The 16,186-nt window shown below is 45.2% G+C and overlaps 1 protein-coding gene across 4 annotated transcripts in view; it reads right to left on the bottom strand.

The window, feature by feature from the left end:
- Positions 1–16,186, bottom strand: part of LOC137331097 (protein phosphatase 3 catalytic subunit alpha) — a 331,953-nt gene that overhangs the window by 122,821 nt on the left and 192,946 nt on the right. For all 4 annotated transcript variants that reach the window (XM_067994725.1, XM_067994710.1, XM_067994717.1 and 1 more), the window contains exons 3-4: positions 13,724–13,848; positions 5,111–5,222 (exon numbers count right to left, since the gene is read on the bottom strand). In XM_067994725.1, the coding sequence (XP_067850826.1) occupies positions 5,111–5,222; positions 13,724–13,848 (237 nt within the window). The remainder of the gene's footprint in view (positions 1–5,110; positions 5,223–13,723; positions 13,849–16,186) is intronic.

Below are 16,186 nucleotides of genomic sequence, written 5' to 3' on the forward strand. Positions count from 1 at the left end.
GAAAGTGAACAATTATAATTGTGGAATCTCTTCCTTCAGGTTGTGATTTGTTGGAGATTTTAAAAACAGCAAATTTAAAAATTTTTATTTTCTTACTTTTCCTTTGTCTCTTTTCTCTCTCTTAAACCAATCTTTCTTTCTCTTTATTTCTCTTTCTGTACCTGATTTGACTCTTATTCACCTTCTCAGTCGTTCCTCTTTTTCTTTCTCAATCCTTAAATCTTACTGGTTAAGGAGATAGACTGTTGGTCCCATCGTTCACTGCGGATACCCCGTTGCCCTCACCGTGTCATTACCGGCTCGCACGTCCAGAAACTTTGTGGACAAGAAATGTTAAAACCTAAACATGCACGATCAAGTCTAATTAAAGGGGCACGTTGTAAGATGCTCCACTCCTGCAAAATATGGACCTATGTTTATTCTGATTGCTCTTTAACAGGACAGCAAATAAATTCATTTATTTTTCAACTAACATTCATAAATACGTGGGAGGGAAAACCTTTCAATAAAAATGGAAGACAGCTCCATTACTCTTTCCTGCTTTAGCCCACATGTTTACTTACATCTATCTTTAATTAAAAGTTTGCCTACAGATGGAAATATAGCCCTATGTGATCCTATAAAATGTCAATGATTTTGATGGAAATGCTTTGGATAACTTCTGACACAATGTATATTTAGTGAAAACTATTTAATCCACTACCATGAGAGAAAAAGGCTGGGAACTGCTGAGAGATGCTCTTTACAGTCAAAATAGTTTGTAAAATTTTCTAATTTTGCTGATGACAAGCCGTTAGCATTCGGTATAATGTATGCTGATGTTTTCTATCTTAAACCTCTGCTAGTCTTACAACCCTCCGAGATCTCTGCGCTCCTCCAGTTCTGGCCTCTTGTGCATCCCCGATTTTCATCGCTCCACCATTGGCGGCCGTGCCTTCAGCTGCCTGGGCCCTAAGCTCTGGAATTCCCTCCTTAAACCTCTCCGCCTCTCTCTCCTCCTTTAAGACAATCCTTAAAACCTACCTCTTTGACCAAACTGTCCTAATATCTCCTTATGTGGCTCGGTGTCAAATTTTGTCTGCTAACGCCCGTGAAGCGCCTTGGGGACGTTTTACGACGGTAAAGGCACTATATAAGTTGTTGTTGTTCCGCACTTTTGAAGTGCAGAGCTCCAGTAGCTGATTGCATTACTTGAGAGCCAATCATGGCCGGTGCCAAGCAGGTGTTCCAATATCCAACCTCCAGGCAACATCTTCCAGCAGCTGTCGTCCCAGTTGTCCCCAGTAGCTATATTTGGACATGTACCTTCAGTGGGGTGGAAGGAGCTACACGAGACCACTTGTGATGTAGCAGCCACCTTGATATTCCAGATGTCCAGGTCCAATGCGACATTAACCAACTGCCTATTCCAGGTCACTGTGTCAGGGGCTTTGGCTAAAAGTATGACCATCAGGAGGATGATTCTTTGGTCAAGGTTACATAGTGACCAAGTGTAGGCTGGAGACCTCCATCCCTGTATTCACTGCCACTTTTTCCAACAAGTCCACCTTAAAATTTGGTCCTGGTTCTTGGAAGTCATGCTTCTGTTACATACCCTGGAATTCTAAACCATGAAAGGGTACACATCGTCTATCATTGGATCTGCATTAGAGTGTTGCAGTCATTGAACCAAGCAAGATTGGACCAATGTGCCCTTGGCCCCTGAGAAGAATCCCAAATGGACTCAATCCACTTTGAAGGTGCCATCAATCACAGACCCTACAGTAATATTAAGAATCAACAATTGGGACAAATGACCAATCAATACAGTCTTTAGAGCCATGCAAAGCCAAAGTATCAGACTTTGCGAACTCCCCACCATCCTCACCGATTAGCACATTGTTAAAGATAGTGAGTACAGTGCACAAGGTCCCTGGACAAGTCGAACATAACATCATCTGCAAAAGAGTGTGTAGCAATACTTTCAGAAATGCCCATAACAGACAATCTGAGGCCGTCCGTTACGATGCCATCCAGCGCAACAATGAATGTCTTCGTCAGTGGTGCACAATCATGCAATCATAAAAATTTACGGCACAGAAGGCGGCCATTTGACCCATTGTGTCTCTACCGGCCAAAAAAGAGCCATCCAGCATAATCCCACTTCCCAGCACTTGGTCCGTAGCCCTGTAGGTTACGGCACTTCAAGTGCACATCCAAGTACTTTTTAAATGAGTTGAGGGTTTCTGCCTCTCCCACCCTTTCAGGCAGTGAGTTCCAGACCCCCACCACCCTCTGGCCTGTAATTATTCAGTCTATCTTTTTCTCCCGTGGATTAATAGGCTGCGAGACAGGAGACAATTATGTCTCACTCCTCTTTCGAGATTATAGGGTCAGTGAATTGCTCACGTACTCCAAGACAGATCTTGGAACTGAAAACACATCCTCAATAAATTCCAAGAATTGGCGACCTCCTCCTCCTCCTCCTCCTCCTCCTCCTCCTCCAATGCTACAAGTTTCTTCACGAAGGCCACAAATGATAACCTTCACCACATGGACTGCAGCGGTTCAAGAAGACGGCTCACCACCACCTTCTCAAAGGCAATTAAGGATGGGCCTTACCAGCGACGCCATGAACGAATTAAAAAAAACTAAAATAAATGAAAGTACTGTGAGAGGGCCTCCCGAGTCTTTCTACAATCCTGTACAAAGACACAACCTGCCCTACATATTCTTAAGATTAAGATCCAGCTGCTCATTCAGGATTACTCTGCAGGCATGCGAAGAATTCAAAACGCGTGCCGTGAGAAGTGGAGCAAGCACCTCAAGAGGCACTGATATCAATCAGCGAGATCCCCTCCGTCGTACAGACTTTTGATTTGCAAAAAAACCTCAATTTTTTTTTTGTGAACATGACCTGGCATCAGAACAACGAATATTCTCCACCGCAAGACTCCTTGTACACCCAGGACGCCAGGTGGCAGCTGAGTAACTCGAACATGCAAGAAGTCGGCAAGCAAATTACGCATCACTGTGCATTGTGAATATTCTTTGTAAATCCAACACGGGCACTGTGGAGAGATGCCACACAGTATCACATTCTTTCTGGTTGAGGAGGTAATTCTCAGGCACCCCTCCTCACACTGAGAATCTTTGAAGACAGGAACCAATTTGTTGGGGAGTCAAGAACAAGGGGACATAACCTTAAAAAACAGAGCCAGGTCATTCAGGAGAGAAGTTAGGAAACACTTTTTGACGCAAAGGGGGTGCAGCAACAGAGAGATCTGGGGGTGTATGTGCACAAATCGTTGAAGTTGCAGGGCAGGATGAGAAAGTGGTTAAAAAAGCATACGGGATCCTGGGCTTTATAAATAGAGGCATAGAATACAAAAGCAAGGAAGTCACGATGAACCTTTATAAAACACTGGTTCGACCACAACTGGAGTATTGTGTCCAGTTCTGGGCACCACACTTTAGGAAGGATGTGTAGGCCTTAGAGAGGGTGCAGAGGAGATTTCCTAGAATGGTTCCAGGGATGAGGGACCTCAGTTACGTGGATAGACTGGAGAAGCTGGGGTTGTTCTCCTTAGAGCAGAGAAGGTTGAGAGGAGATTTGATAGAGGTGTTCAAAATCATGAAGGGTCTAGACAGAATAGATAGAGAGAAACCGTTCCCTTTGGCAGAAGGGTCGAGAACCAGAGGACACAGGTTTAAGGTGATTGGCAAAAGAACCAAAGGTGACACGAGGAAAAACTTTTTTTTTTACACAGCAAGTGGTTAGGATCTGGAATGCACTGCCCGAGGGGGTGGTGGAGGCAGATTCAATCATGGCCTTCAAAAGGGAATTGGATAAGTACTTGAAGGAAAAAAATTGCAGGGCCATGGGGAAAGGGCGGGGGAGTGGGGCTAGCTGGATTGCTCTTGGAGAGCCAGCACAGGCTCGATGGGCCAAATGGCCTCCTTCTGTGGATGGAGTTCGGATACAGATCAACCATGATCTCCCTGAATGGCGGAACAGGCTCGAGGGGCTGAATGGCCTCCTCCTGTTCCTATTTCAACACACCTTGACTTGTGTGATGTCATCGTTCATCCCTAAATTGTTTTTTTTAAATAAAATGCTTCACACTTGCAAGGAGACGGCATTTTCCAGCTCAAAACCAGACAGAATTTTTCCTTTAAAAACTATTTTCTCGCCACAAACGTTGATTAATTTTTCATTATGTATGGCTAATACAGCTGCCCTCTCTCTCAGCTTCCACCTCAGCTGCACTAGAAAACAGATGTGCTCTTTCGAACTTTACAGAACGAAACAGAGGTGCACACAAATCCGGCAGCAGCTGTTTTAAAATATAACAGGTCACATAACCTCCGAAATTAAATGAGGCTTTAGAAGGGGTTTTGTGGGCACCAGTAGCCACTCACCACCAGTTACTTCAAACTGTAATTCTAACATTTTTTGTGCATAATGTAAGGCATGAGCATGTCTTAGAATCATACAGCACAGAAAGAGGGGCCATTCGGCCCATCATGCCTGTGCCGGCTCTTTGAAAGAGCTATCCAATTAGTCCCACTCCCCCTGCTCTTTTCCCCCATTGCCCTGCAAATTTTTCCTTTTCAAGTATTTATCCAATTCCCTTTTGAAAGTTATTATTGAATCTGCTTCCACCGCCCTTTCAGGCAGCGCGTTCCAGATCATCACAACTCGCTGAGTTGAAAAGATTTCTCCTCATTGCCCTCCTGGCTTTTTTGCCAATTATCCTAAATCTGTGTCCTCTGGTTACCGACCGTCCTGTCAGTGGAAGGAGTTTCTCTCTATCTACTCTATTAAAACCCCATATAATTTTGAACACTTCTCTGCTCTAAGGAGAACAATCTCAGCTTCTCCAGTCTCTCCACATACAGGAAGTCCCTCATTCCTGGTACCATTCTGGTAAATCCTTTCTGTACCCTCTCCAAAGGCTTTGACATCCTTCCTAAAGGGTGGTGCCCAGGATTGCATACAATACTCCAGCTGAGGCGTAACCAGGGATTTATAAAGGTTTACACTAACAACATTGATTCTGATCATTAATCTTGGGTCACTACACAAGCATCCTTAATGTAACAGAAATGAGATGCAATCTATACTTACATTCCTGTTTGAAGGTGAAATACTCCGTCAAATGTCGACATTCATGGTTCCCCCGAAGTAAAAACAAGGTTTTTGGATACAAGATTTTCAAGGCCCAAAGGTACAACACGCACTGAAAGGCAAGAGAGATCTTGGTGAGACACGGATAAGATTACCAAAGAGTACGGTAAACATTAGTGAGCAGAGTCTGCTTTGCTCGTCACAGGACCCAAGGCCTGGACACCTCATTGTTCACCAGTAGGGATATCTTTTAGCCCATATAAAGCTTTGAGACAGAATGGTCGTTACAAAAAAACTAAGCGCCAAGGATTAAGCAAAGTTTTACTACATTAAAGGCACTATATAAATACAAGGCGAGGTCACGGAGGGATTTGAACACAAGGATGAGAATTTAAAATCGAGGCATTGCCGGACCGGGAGCCAGTGTAGGTCAGCAAAGCATAGGGGGCGAAGGGTGAACGGGACTCGGTGAGAGTTAGCCTACGGGGCAGCAGAGCTTTGGATGAGCTGAGGTTTACGGAGGGTGGAAGATGGGAGGCCGGCCAGGAGAGCGTTGGAATAGTCGAGCCTGCCGATAACAACGACATGGAAGGAGGAACATGGAAGGAGGAACACTGGCAACCGGACGGAACAGTCACTGGCACAAAGTCAACCAGTGTTTGGGGGGGGTGGGGGGGGGGGGTGGGGGGGTGCAGGGGGAGATCGCGGTCGGAGGACGGGGAGGGAAGCCAGAGATAGTGGAGGCTTTCTTGTGTTGCCCAGAGAAGCACTCCGGCTCTTCCTGGCCCACAAGCAAACCTTGAAAACCTTACCTGGGCCTCATCTGGTCGCAGCTCCTGTTCCCAACAGAATTGGACCTGGCAGGAGAGCCACAAGGGGTTCCCACATCGGTCTGGAGTTAATATTGCAATCTGGCCCCGATGATGTAATCGTGGCCTGATCTGCATATTTAAAGGTCCCTTCTCACTGGTGCAGGTGACGTGGGATTTCACGGTACAATTCAGGGCAGCGCTGTCGAGGTTGTGTCTTTCAGAGGAGAGGTTAAACCAAAGCCACCTCTGCCCTCTCAGGTGGACATAAAAAAATCGTACAGCACTATTTGAAAAGGAGCAGAGCACTGCTTTAACATCCTGGGCAACATTTATCCCTCAACCAACAGCACAAATCAAATGAATTGGTCATTATTTTTGTTTGTGGGTCCTTACGATGCACAATATTTGAGTGTACTTTGAATGTATTTCATTGACTGGAACATAGGAACAGGAGTAGGCCTTTCGGCCCCTCGTGCCTGCTCCGCCATTTGATAAGATCATGGCTGATCTGTGATCTAACTCCATATACCTGCCTTTGGCCCATATCCCTCAATACCTTTGGTTGCCAAAAAGCTATCTATCTCACATTTAAATTTAGCAATTGAGCTGGCATTGATTGCTGTTTGCGGAAGAGAGTTCCAAACTTCTACCACCCTTTGTGTGTAGAAATGTTTTCTAATCTCACTCCTGAAAGGTCTGGCTCTAATTTTTAGACTGTGCCCCCTACTCCTAGAATCCCCAACCAGCGGAAATAGTTTCTCTCTATCCACCCTATCGGTTCCCCTTAATATCTTATAAACTTCGATCAGATCACCCCTTAACCTTCGAAACTCTAGAGAATACAACCCCAATTTGTGTAATCTCTCCTCGTAACTTAACCCTGAAGTCCGGGTATCATTCTAGTAAACCTACGCTGCACTCCCTCCAAGGCCAATATGTCCTTCCGAAGGTGCGGTGCCCAGAACTGCTCACAGTACTCCAGGTGCGGTCTAACCAGGGTTTTGTATAGCTGCAGCATAACTTCTGCCCCCTTGTACTCTAGTCCTCTAGATATAAAGACCAGCATTTCATTAGTCTTAGTGATTATTTTCTGCACCTGTTCATGACACTTCAATGATCTGTGTACCTGAACCCCTAAGTCCCATTGGACATCCACTGTTTTTAACTTTTTACCATTAGAAAGTACCCTGTTCTATACTTTTTTGATCCAAAGTGGATGACCTCACATTTGTCCACATTGAATTCCATTTGCCACAGTTTTGCCCATTCACCTAACCTATCAATATCGCTTTGTAATTTTATGTTTTCATCGACACTGCTTACAATGCCACCAATCTTTGTGTCATTGGCAAACTTAGATATGAGACTTTCTATGCCTTCATCTAAGTCATTAATAAATATTGTGAATAATTGAGGCCCCAAGACAGATCCCTGCGGGACTCCACTAGTCACATCCTGCCAATGTGAGTACCTTCCCATTATCCCTACTCTCTGTCGCCTTTCGCTCAGCCAACTTCCTAACCAAGTCCATACTTTTCCCTTGATTCCATGGGCTTCTATCTTAGCTAACAGTCTCTTATGTGAGACCTTATCAAATGCCTTCTGGAAGTCCATATAAATAACATCCATTGACATTCCCCTGTCCACTACTTTAGTCACCTCTTCAAAAAATTCAATCAGGTTTGTCAGGCACGACCTACCTTTCACAAATCCATGCTGGCTCTCTCTGATTAACTGAAAATTCTCGAGGTGTTCAGTCACCCTATCCTGAAATATAGACTCCAGCGTTTTCCCAACAGATATTAGGCTAACTGGTCTATAATTCCCTGGTTTCCCCCTTTCTCCTTTCTTAAAAAGCAGAGTGACATGTGCAATTTTCCAATCTGGAGGGACGGTTCCTGAATCTAGAGAACTTTGAAAGATTATGTAAGGAATCTTACAACACCAGGTTATCGTCCAACAATTTTATTTTAAAATCACAAGCTTTCGGAGATTATCCCCTTAGTCAGGTGAGTGAGTCACTCACCTGACGAAGGGGATAATCTCCGAAAGCTTGTGATTTTAAAATAAAATTGTTGGACTATAACCTGGTGTTGTAAGATTCCTTACATTTGTCCACCCCAGTCCATCACCGGCATCTCCACATCTTTGAAAGATTATAGTTAGGGCATCTGCAATGTGCTCACCTACTTCCTTTAAAACCCTGGGATGGAAACCATCTGGTCCTGGGGATTTGTCATTTTAGTGCTATTATTTTCTTCATTACTGTTGTTTTACTTCTGTTAATTTTATTGAGTCCCTGTCCCCGATTCAATATTAGTTTTCTTGGGATTTCCGGCATGCTATCCTCTTTTTCTACTGTAAACACTGACGCAAAGTAATTGTTCAACATGTCCGCCATTTCCCCATTGTCAATGACAATATCCCCACTTTCAGTTTTTAAGGGGCCAACACTGCTCCTGACCACCCTCTTTTTCCCAATATAACTATAAAAGTTCTTCGTATTGGTTTTGATATCCCTTGCGAGTTTCTTTTCATACTCTCTTTTTGTAGCTCTTACTATCTGTTTTGTGACCCTTTGTTGATCTTTGTATCTTTCCCATTCGCCAGGATCTGTGCCATTTTTTGCCTTTTTGTATGCCCTTTCCTTATGTCTTATACTGTCCCTTACCTCTTTAGTTGTCCATGGCTGTTTTTTTTTGGCAAGTAGAATTCTTGCCCCTCAGGGGTATAAACTGATTCTGTATCACGTTAAATGTTTCTTTAAACATTTCCCACTGATCATCAGTCGTTTTACCCATTAACAGATTTGCCCAGTTTACTGTGGACAGTCTCTGTCTCATCCCATTGAAGTCGGCCTTACCCAAGTCTAGAATCTTAGCAGCTGATTCACTTTTTTCCCTTTCAAACACTACCTTGAACTCGATCATGTTGTGATAGCTACTGGATAGATGTTCACGCACAGTTAAGCTGTTAACTAAATCTGGTTCATTACTCATTACTAAATCTAGTATGGCTTGCTCCCTTGTTGCCTCTCAGACATACAGCTGTAGAAAACTATCCCGGACACACTCAAGAAATTCACTACCTTTCTGACAGTTGCTAGTCTGCTTTCCCCAATCTATGTGAAGGTTAAAGTCCCCCATTAAGACCACTATGCCTTTGTTACACGCTTGTCTAATCTCTGCATTTATACAATCTAGCACTTCAGAGCTGCTGCCAGGGGTCCTATACACAACTCCCACTATAGTCTTAGATCCTTTCCTATTTCTCAATTCAACCCATTAGGTCTCTGTTGGCTGCTTACCTCGTTATATCCTCCTTTATCATTGAAGTGATTTCATCTCTAATCACAAAGGCTACTCCTCCCCCTCTTCCATTTTCCCTATCTCTCCTGTAGACCTGGTATATTTATAATCCTGACCATCCTGCAGCCATGTCTCAGTAATAGCTATCATGTCATACCCTCCAATTTGAATTTGTGCCTGTAGTTCATTTAATTTATTCCTTATACTCCGTGCGTTTGTATATAGAACTCTTAGTTGGGCCACACACCCTAGCCTGACCTTCAGCTTTGATGCTGGGTTAATCACTTTACACCTCCTAGTTTTCACTTTATCTGTCGTGCCTAAAGTACACTTTCTTTCTGCTGCTCTACACTTTTCCCTTTCACTTGTTCTTGAACAACTATTTGTATTGTAAATTTCCCCTGGGTCCTCCCCTCTCTTGCTGCTTTCAACTTTACTCCCTTCTGACTCCCCACTCAGGTTCCCATCCCCCTGCCATTCTAGTTTAAACCCTCCCCAACAGCAGTAGCGAGCCCCCTTGCGAGGATATTAGTCCTGGATCTGTTGACTGCGATGCACTTAAGGACATCTTAAGAACTTGAAAGGCACCACATGAATGCAAGTTTGTTCTTAATGTAGTTCTACAGCAGCAGTGTGAACAACAACTTTCATGATGCATCACAAAAAAAGTTCAGAACAGAAGCTGGAAATTCCATAGCCAGGCCCAGGTGAAATTTCCAACTCAAGCCCCAGGTTATGTTTTAAATGTTATTTCCAGCTCTGCAATCCCATCTGTGTGAAGATAAATGGCAGCCAAAAACTAGAGAAATTGGAAGTCAACAACTGATTTGATCTGTTTCGATTTGGTCGCATTTAATCAAGTGGGATATTGGCTGCATATAATGACACCACTATTCCCAGCCAGAATGGAGATGATTGGGTAATTCCCCCGTCACCCACACCTGGAGACCGCACTGCTGTAAGTGACTGGGATTGATTTTACACACAAAATTTGTATTATGTAACTATCCCCCACTCACTGCATTTTGCTGGAGAAATAATCCTGCTTTTTAATTGGGAGACGTTCCACCCCCAAGTCCTGTTTGCTGTAGTTTGTAGAGACCCTTCTTAAATAATCTATTTTACGGCAAACAGAGTCTGTTTGCCGTTAAGTCCGGTCCTACCTCCAACTCATTGGCTGATGCAGTGGTGTCAATAGACACTCTGGTGGATATTGGTGATTTAATAGAACTGGCCTAATTTCTGCCAATCACTTACTTTATGCTGTATGGACATCTGACACCCTGAGGTGTGACATCCCCAAGTGTGACACTTTAGAAGTGTGACATTTTAAAATAAGCAACGGATGTGCACTGGATGCAAAGTTTTTAATTACATAAATAGAAGAGACACACAAAAAAAATTCAATTTGACCGCTTACACGAGAGAAAAATAAGGCCAGCCTTCATTGTATTTCATATTTCATGAAGCTATCTTAGACCTTTACTGACCCTGCCCAACAGTATTTTAAATTAGTCCGAAAAGGACATATTGAGGAGTTTCTGGTGATCAGGACATGGACCAGGGTCACAGACTAGGGAGAGTTAATGAGTCTGACGAGCTACAGAACGCTTCAGTGAGCATATAGTCATTAATCCAGGGGCTTCAAGTGAACTCATTTTCTAATTCGCATATTAATTTTAGATCCCATCCGGTCTTGGGCTCACTGAGTGCTCCACACCAGGCACCCCACTGTTACCAACACAAGTTTACAAAACGCAAGTGGGGAAAAAAAATCGTGATAGTTGTTTGTAATCACTTGGCTTTGAGAAGGAAATGTCCTGGCAGAACACACCAAGGTGACTCCATCCCCCCCCTCAGTAAATTAGTGGGACCCCCTCCTACCCCTCAGTAAATTAGTGGGACCCCCTCCTACCCCTCAGTAAATTAGAGGGAACTCCCTCCCCCCCCCCCAGTAAATTAGAGGGAACTCCCTCCCCCCCCCCAGTAAATTAGAGGGAACTCCCTCCCCCCCCCAGTAAATTAGAGGCAACCCTCCCCACCCCCCTCAGTAAATTAGAGGCAACCCTCCCCACCCCCCAAGTAAATTAGAGGGAATTCCCTCCCCCCCAGTAAATTAGAGGCAACCCTTCCCCCCCCAACTCCTTCAGTAAATCAGAGGGAACTCCCCACCACCGCCCCCAACTCAGTAAATTAAGTTATATGAAGGAGGAACAATCCTACGTGTTTGGTCTATTTTGTTTGAAAGTACAGTACATGCACTGTCATTGGGATTACTGGCTGCAAGTTCCTACTGTGCCCATTAGTGTGCATTAGCATCAGGAGAGAGAGAGACAGACAGACAGTCCTTAATGCAGAATGCTTCCAGTCTCAACTGTGCATTTTAATTAAGCTCCCCAGTGTCAGGCTTAATAACTCTTCGAAGACAGTTGCAATCCCTCTCCCCCACGACACTGTCATCAACAACTGCTGCGTAAACAAAACTTTTATTTCTAATAAAAGTTGGGGGGGGGGGGAAATAAAAAGCAAAAAATGCTTTTAAAATGGTTTCTTTTTAATAAAAGCCAGATCATCAAAATAAGGTTCATGCTTGAAAGTTTAACAACATTAGGGCTGGTGCAGTCAGCATCCTTCAAGCAACGACCTCGTCATTACTGATTGCGATATTAGGAGGTCCATAGTGTTTCCAAACCAATTAATTGCCCTAAAAGAAAGACGTGCAATTATACAGTGCTTTTACCTCACGATCTCCCAAAGTGTTTTACAGCCAATAATGCACTTTTCTGTTCAGCGGTAGCTAAATTTTATTAGTGCACAAAAATCACGGAAAATGCTTGATTGAGTTGCCGACTAATTGAATTAAAACAATTAGTTAAAAATGTGGACACTCCCTATCTTTCCACAGTGCTGTGCGGTGTCAGCAGTTCACAGGGTCTATAGGGTACTGTAACCCGAGCAGGTCAGATTACACATGGGGGGGAAATACATCTCACTGAGTGCAAGAGAGAAATGGTCTTTGAGACTAGCGGAAGCTCCATTCTCTGGAAAATAATGATTCAGTATGTGATAGTGCCAGCAGTCTGCGAACTAAACCAAGAAATTATATCTATATAACACCTTTCATGACCCAAGGACATCCCAAAGCGCTTTACAGCCAATTAAGTACTTTTGAAGTGTAGTCACTGTTGTAATGTAGGAAATGCAGCAGCCAATTTGCACACAGCAAGATCCCACAAACAGCAAGGTGATAATGACCGGATAATCTGTTTTTTTTTAGTGATGTCGGTTGAGAGATAAATATTGGCCCGGACCCCAGGGAGAACTCCCCTGCTCTTCTTCAAAAGAGTGGCCGTGGGATTTTGAGGCCCCCCCGCAAGGGGGTAGACGGGCGGCCTCGGTTTAACATCCCATCTGAAGGACGGCCCCTCCGACAGTGCAGCACTCCCTCAGTACTGACCCTCCGACAGTGCAGCACTCCCTCAGCACTGACCCTCCGACAGTGCAGCACTCCCTCAGTACTGACCCTCCGACAGTGCAGCACTCCCTCAGTACTGACCCTCCGACAGTGCAGCACTCCCTCAGTACTGACCCTCCGACAGTGCGGCGCTCCCTCAGTACTGCACTGGGAGTGTCAGCCTAGATTTTGTGCTCAAGTCTCTGGAGTGGGGTTTGAACCCAAGACCTTCTGACTCAGATGCAAGCGTGCTGCCCGCTGAGCCAAATAATTGTGCCAGCAGGTGTAGAGTGCTCTGAAACAAAAAACACTTGAGCCCTGATTCCTGCTGGTCTTCCATTGAATTGAAAAAATCCTGGTTGATAATTGAGTTTCTGCTGTATGGGCCACAGCTTCCCTCCTTTCCGCACTTTTTCGAGCAAACCCAAAATTTGGAGGTATTAGGTCAGGTTTGGTCAAAGAGGTAGGTTTTAAGGAGCGTCTAAAAGGAGGAGAGAGGGGTAGAGAGGCGGAGAGGTTTAGGGAGTGAATTCCAGAGCTTAGGGCCGAGGCAGCTGAAGGCACGGCCGCCAATGGTGCAGCGATGAAAAGCGGGGATACAAAAGATGCCAGAATTGGAGAAGCGCCGAGATCTCGGAGGGCCGTAGGGCTGGGGGCGGTCACAGAGATAGGGAGGGGGGAACGAGGACATGAAGGGATTTGAAAACAAGGATGAGGATTTTAAAATCAAGGCATTGCCGGACCAGGAGCCAATGTGGTAAGTGGGACTTGGTGCAAGTTAGGATACGGGCAGCAGAGTTTTGGATCAGTTCAAATTTATTGGGGGGGGGGGTGGGAGGGAGGGGGGAGGCCGGGCAGGAGAACATCGGAATAGTCCAGCCGAGAGGCAACAAAGGCATGGATGAGGGTTTCAGCAGCAGATGAGCTGAGGCGGGGGCGGAGACGGGCGAGTATCAGTCTCATCTCCTCCATGACCAACCCCCCTAAAATTGTGAATTTAGGTATACAATCATTTGTAAGTGAACCCCATTGTACTCACTTCAATGCTGAAGTAACCTCTGTCCACATAATCGCCAAGGAAGAGGTACCGAGTCGAAGCTGGAGAACCGCCCACTTCAAACAGCTTCATCAGATCAAAGAACTGACCATGGATATCACCGCAAACTGAAAGAGACCAATAGAAAGGTTTAGACTCTTGCTCCTTCCCCTCACGCAATGCAAGATTTTCTGTTCAGCGGTAGCTAGATTTTATTAGTGCACAAAAATCACGGAAAATGCTTGAATGAGTTGCTGACTAGTTCAATTAAAACAATGTTAAAAATGTGGACTCTATAGGGTACTGTAACCCGAGCAGGTCAGCTTACACATGGTGGGGGGAAATACATCTCACTGAGTGCAAGAGAGAAATGGTTTTTGAGACTAGCGGAAGCTCCATTCTCTGGAAAATAATGATTCAGTATCTGATAGTGCCAGCAGTCTGCTAACCAAACCAAAAGAAGAAAGAATTTGCATTTATATAGTGCCTTCCACAACCTCAGGACATCCCAAAGCGCTTTACAGCCAATTAAGTACTTTTGAAGTGTAGTCACTGCTGTAATGTAGAAAACGCGGCAGCCAATGTGCGCACAGCAAGATCCCACAAACAGCAATGTGCGCACAGCAAGTACATCCAGTCCTAACCACCAGATGGTGCTTTTTCAAAAAAAATACAAGAGTAATGGTACAGCGAGAATCTATTAACAAGCCTCATACAAACAGCTGAGAACTGCTGTTCAATATGGCCAAAATAATGAAACCTAATTTTTCTTTGAAAAGGAAGGGAAAGAATAAGTGAAGGAAAGAAAGACAAGACTTGCTTCCATATAACACCTTAACATGTCTTGGGATACCTTTACATACAATATTCCAATGGTGCATTAACACTACCTGTTTAGCGTGGCTATGAAGTGGTTTTGTCTTTGCATCACTGAACTTGTGGAATGTAAATCAGGTGCCAAGGCCCAAACTGACCCTTTGTTCCGGTGTCAGGAAAGGCGGGCTCAGCCTCGAGATTCAGGCAGCATTCACACTGTAACTGCATTGTTACCGTGAAGCAAAACCACTTTACACTGGTGCTCCAGTTATATGCGAATGCAGCTAAAGTGAAGTTACAGCCACATCAGCAAACACTTGCGCACAGCAAGAATATTTTTCTTTATTCGTTCACGGGATGTGGGCATCGCCGGCAAGGCCGGCATTTATTGCCCATCCCTAATTGCCCTTGAGAAGGTGGTGGTGAGCCGCCTTCTTGAACCGCTGCAGTCCGTGTGGTGAAGGTTCTCCCACAGTGCTGTTAGGAAGGGAGTTCCAGGATTTTGACCCAGCGACGATGAAGGAACGGCGATATATTTCCAAGTCGGGCGGTGTGAGACTTGGAGGGGAATGTGCAGGTGGTGGTGTTCCCATGTACCTGCTGCTCTTGTCCTTCTAGGTGGTAGAGGTCGCGGGTTTGGGAGGTGCTGTTGAAGAAGCCTTGGAGAGTTGCTGCAGTGCATCCTGTGGATGGTACACACTGCAGCCACTGTGCGCCTGTGGTGAAGGGAGTGAATGTTTAGGGTGGTGGATGAGGTGCCAATCAAGTGGGCTGCTTTGTCCTGGATGGTGTCAAGCTTCTTGAGTGTTGTTGGAGCTGCACTCATCCAAGCAAGTGGAGGGTATTCCATCACACTCCTGACTTGTGCCTTGTAGATGGTGGAAAGGCTTTGGGGAGTCAGGAGGTCAGTCACTCGCCGCAGAATACCCAGCCTCTGACCTGCTCTCGTAACCACAGTATTTATATGGCTGGTCCAGTTAAGTTTCTGGTCAATGGTGACCCCCAGGATGGTGATGGTGGGGGATTTGGCGATCGTAATGCCGTTGAATGTCAGGGGGAGGTGGTTAGACTCTCTCTTGGTGGAGATGGTCATTGCCTGGCACAAATGTTATTTGCCACTTATCAGCCCAAGCCTGGATGTTGTCCAGGTCTTGCTGCATGCGAGTTCGGACTACTTCATTATTTGAGGGGTTGCGAATGGAACTGAACATTGCGCAGTGAACATCCCCATTTCTGACCTTATGATGGAGGGGAGGTCGTTGATGAAGCAGCTGAAGATGGTTGGGCCTAGGACACTGCCCTGAGGAAGTCCTGCAGCAACGTCCTGGGGCTGAGATGATTGGCCTCCAACAACCACTACCATCTTCCTTTGTGCTCGGTATGACTCCAGCCACTGGAGAGTTTTCCCCCGATTCGCAATTACTTCAATTTTATTAGGGCTCCTTGATGCCACACTCGGTCAAATGCTGCCTTGATGTCAAGGGCAGTCACTCTCACCTCACCTCTGGAATTCAGCTCTTTTGTCCATGTTTGGACCAAGGCTGTAATGAGGTCTGGAGCAGAGTGGTCCTGGCGGAACCCAAACTGAGCATCGGTGAGCAGGTTATTATGAGTAAGTGCCGCTTGATAGCACTGTCGACGACACCTTCC

The sequence above is a fragment of the Heptranchias perlo genome, chromosome 1 (assembly GCF_035084215.1).
Source record: "Heptranchias perlo isolate sHepPer1 chromosome 1, sHepPer1.hap1, whole genome shotgun sequence".
NCBI lineage: Eukaryota > Metazoa > Chordata > Chondrichthyes > Hexanchiformes > Hexanchidae > Heptranchias > Heptranchias perlo.